Here is a 9,798-nt window from a genome sequence, read left to right on the forward strand (position 1 = left end):
ACATGTTTCTTTAAAAGTTGTCAGAGTTGAGGGACATTTTATTTAACTGAACTTTGACATATCAAGCAAGGACCATGTTTTGAAAACTTTATGTACAGTTACCTTTTGAAGGAATAAAATTACATTATCCACATAGATTAGTTACAGTCCTTCGGGTGTCAGTAATCAACAGTCACTTTTATTTGGATGTCACCCTTTCAGAATTTTTTCACATACATAAATTGGGTCCCTTTCTTCATTTCCAGTTGTGAGTCAAGCCATAATGTCATTTACTGAAGAATATGAGCTTTGAATTCAGACCTGAGCTTGAACTTCAGCTCCAACATTTATCAGTCATCTGCCCTCAGGAAATGTGCTTATTTACCCCTGCATCTGTTTCCTCATGGGGAAAAATATTTACCTTTTGGGGATTGTTGTAAAGGTTATTAGATAAAAGGTATGTAAACCCCTGAACAAAGCTCAGTACGTGATTTCTACTGTAGGTTTTCTCCATTCATTGGGATCAGCAAATCTAGCTGCAGTACTAATTCTATTTTCTGTACAAGAGTAGACCAGAATGTTAACCCTGCTCCTCTTTAAATACTTGTGTTTAATGCAAACGGTTCTGTCAGACTTCTGAGACGGTATAACACAACTCTTTGATTATAATAGTATGTATTTTTATTCTCGAACTCTCATCATGTAACACAGGACTTTGCAAAAGCTACGTGATGTGTGATACCACAGCTGGTACAGAGGAGACATTCAGCTGCCTGCTCTTGAGCTGAACACCAAAGCAGCTTGTGAAATGTGAAAAATGCCCCCTGCTCACTAAATTTTTCCTTTTGGGAAAATATAATTTTTCATTTAAAAAAATGTCACTTATGTTACATGCCACAAGTGTCAAAAGGTCCTGAAACCAAATAGTTTTGAGAACCACTGGTTTAGACTCTGAAGCCTAAGGTCAGAAACCGCAATGCCAGCAAGACTTGTTTAAATAGATGCCATGTGATATGTACCCATGTCTCGGGGTCTTTGGTGGCTTCCACCTAAATGTATCCCATCTTCCTTTCCCTGGAAAAAAAGAATATAAGCAGTCAATTACTGGCTTTAATCCCCCAGAAAGTTAGTTTTTCTAAGCAGAGAGTTGGAGCCAGTTACACTGAATCCCACAGCAACTGCTCTTAATGGTGGTTATGTTTTCTCTTTCACACAGAGCTTAGTCACATGGCATGTGGAATGCCACGTTCCAAAATCAAGATCCCTAAAGGAAGTAAAACTGAGATTATCAGCCAAGAAAGACCTACTGGAGAAAGCAGAGTAAGTAAAGCATCGTGTGTTGTCAAGAATTGTCTGTTTGTTTTAAAGATTTTATTTATTTGACAGTAACAGATCACAAGTAGGCGGGGGGGGGGGGGGGAGGCTGTGCGGGAAGCAGGCTCCCTGCTGAGCAGAGAGCCTGATTCAGGCCTCGATCCCAGGACCCTAAGATCATGACCTGAGCTGAAGACAGAGGCTTAACCCACTGAGCCACCCAGGCACCCTATGTTTGTTTTTTAAAAAGAGTTTACTTATTTACTTATTTGTCAGAGAGCACAAGTAGGCAGAGTGGCAGGCAGAGGCAGAGAGAGAAGCAGGCTCCCCAGTCAGCAAGGATCCTGATGTGGGACTCAATCCCAGGATCCCGGGATCATGACCTGAGCCGAAGCAGTGGCTTAATTGACTGAGCCACCCAGGCATCTAATTGGGTTTTTTGTTGTTGTTGTTGTTGATTTGAGAAAGAGCTCGAGTAGGGGGAGGGGCAAAGGGAGAGGGACAAGCAGAGTCCCTGCTGAGCTCAACATGGGGCCACAGGGCTCGCTCAATCCCATAAACCTGAGATCATGCCCTGAGCCGAAATCAAGAGTTGGACGCTTAACCGACTGAGCCACGCAGGTGCCCCTGGGCTTTCAGTAGGAGCCTGGAGAAGGGATTAGTGAAAAGAAATCATGGTTTGTTTCCTGCTAATTCTTCTAAAGTGGCCAGATCATAAAGTAAGCCCAATGATGCCTTAAAAGGACTTCCACGTTAACTATTCACGTTGTATATGAGACACGTGAGTTGATTCATACATAGTTTAAAAAAATCATTCAGGAAAAGAGCCATATCTTATAAATCTCTGGATCCCTGCAGTTAATGTGAACATTTTTCAAGGGAAAATTCAGTACAGGTAGCCTATCAAAGGATATTTTTGTCTTGTCTCAGGAGGTTGTTTAAAGAACAAAATACTGGAATTTTGAGTACTTTCAGTGGACTATAGGGGAAGTGTGGCATAAAATTGGTATCATGAAAAAGTTTTGATTGGTTCCCAGGGTCACAATATTCAGGAGCCAGTGTAAAATGACTAGAACCTCATGTTCCAATATCCTTCCTTTTGATGGCTTTTTACTGCTTCAAGTTGCATAGCTTCCCAAGGCCTTTCCCACCTCAGCTCTAGTTTCTTACAGCCTTCTGGTTCTCTTACACATTCCATCTCAAACTTGTCTTCGTTCTTCCACTCCTCTTCTAAAGAGGTTCCTGGCTGGTGTCTTGGTGGCTGTAGCTGATCATCCTTCTCCCCAGTTACTTTCTTCATCCAGGGACAAACTTCCTTTTCTGTCCTTGCAGTTGGCCCCTGACAGCCAGTGAGGAAATGGAAAACTCTGGAAATATCCCTTGGTTGCTGACCACTTATATAGGGATTCCTTAGCTTTATTTAATTTCGGATGTTACAAAGGATAAAATCATTTTATACAGATAATTCTCTTTTATCCTAAAGATATCTTTTTAGATGGGTCTTTATAAATATGAACCTACTCTATTTACCTTCACACCCTTTCTAAACAATATTAGCTATTTAAAGTAGCCTGGTTTTTTTCTTGGCACAAGGAAGACTTCATTTATTTATTCCATCTGGGCTTCCTTATCCAGACACCACGACTTATAAAAGCCAGTGGCATTTATCAAGATGGTAGCCATGAGTCTATGCCTTTTTACATCAAATCTGAATGGAACTTTTTGGGAAAGTGTCAACTATATATGAACTATACACCTACAAAAGCTTGTTTCATTGGTTCTTTTATAGTTAGGAAAATAGGTATTAACTGATTTTTTTATAACTCTTTACATATATACACATTTGTGTCTAAATACATAATTTGTGTACCTTAGTAAGTCAGCTTATGACATGGTAGATTTATAGCCATGACAGTATTTAAAAGAAAAATTATTCATGACCCTTGTTAAAGAACAGTAAAGCAGACTTTAGACTTTACCCAGGACCTTTGCATTAGGTGTAGGGACCATTACAATGGGATTTTGCAGTTGGGTAGAAAGATTGGGCTCAACTCTGAATACAATGAGGAATAGTGGGAATTTACAGCCAAGGAACAAGGTGGAGGTTAGTGGGTGGAATATTATTGAGGAAACATCAGGGATAATAAGGGATTCTTGCTAAAGGCAGGACACGGTGATAGGTCATCATCGGAAGATGGTGCAGGATAAGGAACCCGGTCAGATAATGAAGGACATCAGATCCTGAGGATAAGAGTCTGGCTAACCTCTCTTAGCAGAATTCTTGCTAAAGTTGGACAAGGAAAAGATGAACACAGAAGCTCAAAAAATCAGTTGAACTCTCTTCTCAACATGGAAAGACTATCAAGTTAGAGTTCAGTCTGTCAAGAGAACAGATAGCCTTCCCTCACGCTAATCTTCTTTACCCTCAGGCATTATCCTCAACTACTTCCTTGAAATTATTTAAATCATTTATCTGGTTTTAGGCAAATTCAGTTTGTTTTACTTTTCAGACTTAATATTCCCTTACTTTTTTCCTTGAAGTTTGAGAAATTTGGAGAAACCTCTAACACTACATTAGTAACTCAATGTGTACCCTTAGTTTTTTTCTGTACATGTATTATGTCTTAATTAGATGTTGCTACGTAATTTTGTGACCTGCAATTCGCTTAGACATACTGTAGGAGTTTATATTTTTTAACATGTAACAAATTCATTAGGCTTAACATTTAACAAGTACAGAAGAGGAAGAAAGAAAAGGGTCTTCCTCCTTAGAGTATATTGTAAGGATGCACCATGTATTATTTTTAACCCATCTCCAATTGTTGACATTTGTGAGTGGGTTCATTACTGTTTCTTTCATTATTTACAAACACTGTGGGTGGAACAGAAACAACTTTTGGTCAAACGTGTGATTTTTTTGATGATAAATTTCTTAAACTGCCTTACATCTTTTTTTTTTTCCCCTTTAAAGTAATCTCTACCTCCAGCATGGGGCCCAAACTCACTACCCTGAAATCAAGAGTTGCAAGCTCTACCAACTGAGCCAGCCAGGTGCCTCTCCTTCCATCCTTTTTCCGATTTCTTCCCCTTTGACCTTTCTTTTTCATCATCTTCTCTTTTTTTCTGCCTCCAAATGCCTTAGTCCCTCAAGCCTCAACTCCCATTCCTTTGCCTTTACCTGGCAGGCCTTAATGTTCTTCAATCCGTACTCAATCCCTATTCCTTCCCCCGGATTCCCTTGTCTATCCAGGCGCCATATTTGAAAGACCATGTCCCAAAGTGAATTTTCTTTCCTTTACCTATGTCCCTAGTATTTTCAGCTTTACCATCTGCTTTCTATCTTCGAGTTTCAGAATGATGATCCTGCAGCAAAATGCTATCCTAAATTTCACTGACAAAAAGAAAGCTGGGTGGGTCTGGAGTCAGAGTGAAACTGGGTTAACAACCATCAGTAATTGTTAACTGAATATTCCTCTCAGGCTGCTATTTTTTCCTGCGTTTTGGTTCTGGTAGATAAAAGTACTTTTCTATCTCTACAAGTTATTAAAACCCATACTTTTATAGAAGTAGTAATTTATATGTACCATTTTGTTTATAGAGCGGAGAGTTCTGGACTATGTGGATCTTAAAAAATGACCAAAGTGTACACATTAATTCTTTCTGATCATATTCTGTATTATAAGAAATATAAATTCCTATTTATATATTTATAATGGACCCTTGAACAACACAGGTTTGAAGTGCAAAGTTCCACTTATATGCCGATTTTTTCCAATAAATAACGGTACAGTGCTATACATGTATTTTCCTTATGGTTTTCCTAATATTTTCTTTTGTCTAGCTTACTTTACTGTAAGAATACATCATATAACACGTGTACAAAATATGTGTTAACTGACTTACAGGTAAGGCTTCCAGTCAACAGTAGGCTATTAGAAGTGAAGTTTTGTGGGAGTTAAGTTATATACAGATTTTTTACTGTACAGGGTATCAGCACCTCTTAATGCTTCCTTATTCAAGGATCAACTGTAATTATTTGAGAAATGATTGGATTAAATTAGTTCTTTGAGAATAAAGTTTTTGTTTTGTTTTCTTTTTAAAGACTTTTAAAGATTTATTTGACAGAGAGAGAGACCAGGTACAAGCAAGGGGAGGGGCAGAGGGAGAAACACGCTCCCCACTGAGCAAGGAGCCTGATGTGGGACTTGATCCAGGACCCTGGGATCATGACCTGAGCCGAAGGCAGCCGCTTAACAGACTGAGCCAGCCAGGTGCCCTGAGAATAAAGCTTTAGTAAAATTAGACATGGCATCAGGTTTTCTTTTCATTTTTCCTTACAGGGATGGAAGCTAAAATGAAGCAGTGTTTTATTGTATGTACTTCAGCAGACCTTCTGCAGTTCAGCTAAAACCATGACTGCTCTTTCTTCAAAGAACTGCTCTTTTCAGTACCAGTTACATCAAGCAAATCAGCCTCTAGATGGTAACTGTTTGCTATTCTTGATTATACTTGGGAAAATATTACTGAATATCCTCACACTAGGAATGAGAAGAAAAATCACCTATCAAAATTTTATGGAATATTTTTGCATTTCACTAGCATTCATCGATCTTTTACTTTTAGTAAACATTTCCATTATATTCTATTTCAGGGATTTTGTACTTTTAGGCATTAGGTTTACTAAATACCACATTTGCCTATTTACTCAAATTATTTCTTTCACTTACGGCTTTCTGCATTATCCAGTTTTCCTGATAGCTTGTATAGATTATTACCTGAATTTCTCTAAAACCACAAAGTTTGCATTTAAGTGTCAAAAACTATTTTATTTCTTTATAGTAATTTTAATTTGGATTTCAGTCCTTGCTTATGTTTTGGGAGATCCAGCTATCTACCAAAGCCTGAAGGCACAGAATGTTTATTCTTATCAGTGTCCTTTCTACATTAGCATTCAGAGTTACTGGCTGTCATCTTCCATGGTGGTGATTTTGTTTATGGCTTTTCTAACCTCTTGGTCAGAAGTTATTGCCTTGGTACAGGCTGTTAGGATGACTTCCTATATGAATGAAACTATCCTGTATTTCCCCTTTCCATCCCATTGTGGTTATACTCTGAGCTCTAAAAAAACGCTCTTGCCCAAGTTCATTATCTGTTTTCTCGGTACCTGGTTACCATTTGTACTACTTCAAGTAATTATCCTTCTACTTAAAGTACAGATTCCAGCGTATATTGAAATGAACATTCCGTGGTTGTACTTTGTCAATAGTTTTCTAATTGCTACAATTTATTGGTTTAATTGTCACAAGCTTAATTTAAGAGACATTGCATTACCTGTGGATCCATTCGTCAACTGGAAATGCTGCTTCATTCCACTTACAATTCATAATCTTGAGCAAATTGAAAAGCCTATATCAATAATAATTTGTTAATGTTGCCATGTTAAAACTAATTAAAACTGACAACTACATTAAGAATCATAATTTTACAAACGGGAAAGGACAAAGACTGAACTGAACTGAAAGCTCTACTCCCTGGGCCCACCTTTCATACCTTTTCAGAATGTGTCTTTGGGGCTATGGTAGTAAAAACAAAATAATTCCAAGAGAATTTTGTTATACCTGTTCAGGAACACTGCATGTTACCAATATTAATTTAACACAAAAGTGAAATTAGTTAATACTTGGCCATACTGATTTCACGTTACCCAAAAAACTACTGGATGCAAACATGTTATGTAAATCTGAGATTCTCTGCCAATACTATACAAGTGTAAATAAACATTTTTATTGAATTCAAAGCAAGAAAATCAAGATCATTTTGTTAAAATTATTTGGTGTAAATATTCTTTTAACATAAAGGGAAGATCAGCTCGATTTAAATTTAGGTAATTTCCAAAAATATATCTCTGTTTTTAATACAGATAATCCTGGAAAAAAGTTTTTAGTTGCTCACCTTATAGAACTGGGAGTAGTGACTAGGTCTCTTTCCATGACATACCAGATTCATTTTCACTTATAACTTGTATGTCACATACTTGCATGTCAAATCGTAATCACATGGGCAATGTGTCCCACTGAAAAGTAAAGGAGGATTTCTTATCCTCAGCACTGTTCACATTTTGGGTTGGGCAGTTCTGTGTTGTGGGAGACTGCCCTGTGCACTGGAGGGCGTTCAGCACGTGCCTTCCCTCTGCCCAAAACACACCAACGAAAACGTCTCAGACACTGCCGAACCTCCCCTGGTGGGCAGAACTGCCAGAGTAAAGCCACCTCGATGGCAGAATCGTCTGAAGTCACTTTGTTCAACTACGTAGATACTGTCTGTAACTGTCACTATTTCTAAACTTGGTCCCCTCTGCTTCTCTGGGTTACTTTCCCTCTGACTGTACCAGTTTCTAACTGGCCATTACCTAGGACTGAGATACTTTAAAATATATTGTACTTAATTAGTAAAGATTTACACTCTGCAGAGTTTTGTAAATATTTCAAGGCCCTCATAAGCTTAAAGAAAAAAATTATCCAATAGACCAGCCAAATGGAAGAGGCTTTTATTTGTAAAGAAATGAACTTACAACTGGTCTACAATATATTATTGTAATATAAACAATATAAATAAATGATCCTGTAGGCCCACTAACCTTCCATCCAGACCCACATGAAGCAATGTTAACAATAATATTCTGTGTGAAAATGTGCAGGTAACAAAGGTGCAATTACAAGCAAGGTTAAGCAGCAGAGTATAAGGTGCTTTAATTGAACAGTTAATGTTGCCATCAACAAACATCTGAATGCTCAATTTTACTTCACTGAATACAGACACAACAAATATGAAAATCTAAAATTCATACACATGCTACTTGTTAATATGAAAGTGCTTTCTCTTTTAAAAAAATACACCAAATGGACAGTCTTTTTACATAGATCATGGTGTGCTCTTATAATGCAAAATTAACTTCATTTTCAGGTTATACATTTTAAAACTGTAGCTATAGACACCAATCTAGGAACGCTAATGCTAAGAGTGCTAAAACTATTTCATTTCCTGTAAGGAGGATTCTAATACAATATCCAATGGAAAGAATACATCTATATATAATCTTAACATCTGTTTTCTGTAAAAGTAAAAAAAGGTTTCCTTTCCCCTTGGTGATGCTTTGTTCAACCTGGGTAGATGAGCTTTTGAGGTTTTAGTAATATGAAACTCCTATTTTAGAACAATGGGAGGAACCAAAAGGAATTTAAAAATCAGTTAACATGTGCTTGAAGCATAAAAAAAAAAAAAAATTACCACAACAATTTGCCTTTGTTAAATCAACAAAGTAACTTTTTTTTTTTTTTAATAAGACAAAAGCAGTGATTTAATAGAGGCCTGAAATGCCCACCCTCGCCTCTCCCATCAGTACACCTTTGCACACTGTGTCTACAACTCCAGCGTTTTACCACAGCTCACTCCTCACTCTGAGGATAGTTTTTAGAACTCATTTTGACTTTTTTTTTTTCCTGTGGAAAAAACAAGACCAAACTTCTGAATGAGGTGATTGGGAATCTAATTTAGTATACTAGCAATCAGACATCTAAAATTATACCATCTTTGCACACTCCATTAGCTTTTTAAAATTTAAAAATGCATATACAAGAAGTATGCAATAGATATTTTAACAGCATAAAATATTTGAAAACTTAGGTAAATTAAAACATTTTAAAAGTAAATTTTAACCAAGACCATGGCAAATTTTAAACCCAGACTATCTGGTTACTTGAATGTCAGTGTTCTTTTTTCAATCCGTTTTAGATTCTAATCTAACATGTACTGGGACACTTTCCTGCTTTAAAAGCTGCAACTATGATGCACAAAAGATCTTTTTTAATAGCAGATATTTTTATTTTGAGGGGTGGAAAAAATTATTTTCATTTGGTATCTTTATGGAGAATGTTAGCATGATGTTAATCTGTACCACTGGATCAACAGGAATTAGAACATCATTTCACAGAACCCCCAAGTGGTAAGGAAACTTTACCCAATCACTCAATGCCATTCAGTATTTATTCCCCCAAAAGCTGTCAGTTCAAGCATCAAATGGTTTTTTGTTGACCAGTACTGCATTTTAAAGGAAACCCATTTACTATGTAATACATGTGTGCTTTTTAAAAAGTAGATTATTTGTAATAACAGTAAATTTGTGTAATTTCTTGCTTTAGCAACAAAAGACAATAAAAAACAAACCTGTTTAGCAATCCCCCTTGAGACTTTTCAGTTTGAGAAAGTTATTCCACTGTCAATACTGGGTGTAAAGCTTTTGTAGTTACAAATGTATAGTAAACCAGCACCAGCTTCTTTCTTTGTATTGTTCTGTCACATCGCTTCTCGGCCTTTTGGCTAAGATCAAGTGTATTGTTCTGTCACACACCCTGTATAGCAACACCTCTGGAATAGATTCAAGTGTCAAAATAATTCTGAGAAATAATGGGCTGTCACAACAGTCTCAAAATGTAAATCCCTATCAGG

At 37.0% G+C, this 9,798-nt stretch overlaps 1 protein-coding gene across 1 annotated transcript; it reads left to right on the forward strand.

Moving 5' to 3' along the window:
- The first annotated feature begins 1,195 nt into the window (after window positions 1-1,195).
- GPR160 (G protein-coupled receptor 160) lies at window positions 1,196-7,090 on the forward strand. Its single transcript, XM_080802088.1, has 2 exons — window positions 1,196-1,299; window positions 5,634-7,090. Exon 2 carries the CDS (start codon window positions 5,706-5,708, stop codon window positions 6,720-6,722), a length of 1,017 nt encoding a protein of 338 aa, XP_080658214.1. The 5' UTR covers window positions 1,196-1,299; window positions 5,634-5,705; the 3' UTR covers window positions 6,723-7,090.
- The last annotated feature ends 2,708 nt before the right edge of the window (window positions 7,091-9,798 follow it).

This window comes from Martes martes, assembly GCF_963455335.1.
Source record: "Martes martes genome assembly, chromosome: 1".
NCBI lineage: Eukaryota > Metazoa > Chordata > Mammalia > Carnivora > Mustelidae > Martes > Martes martes.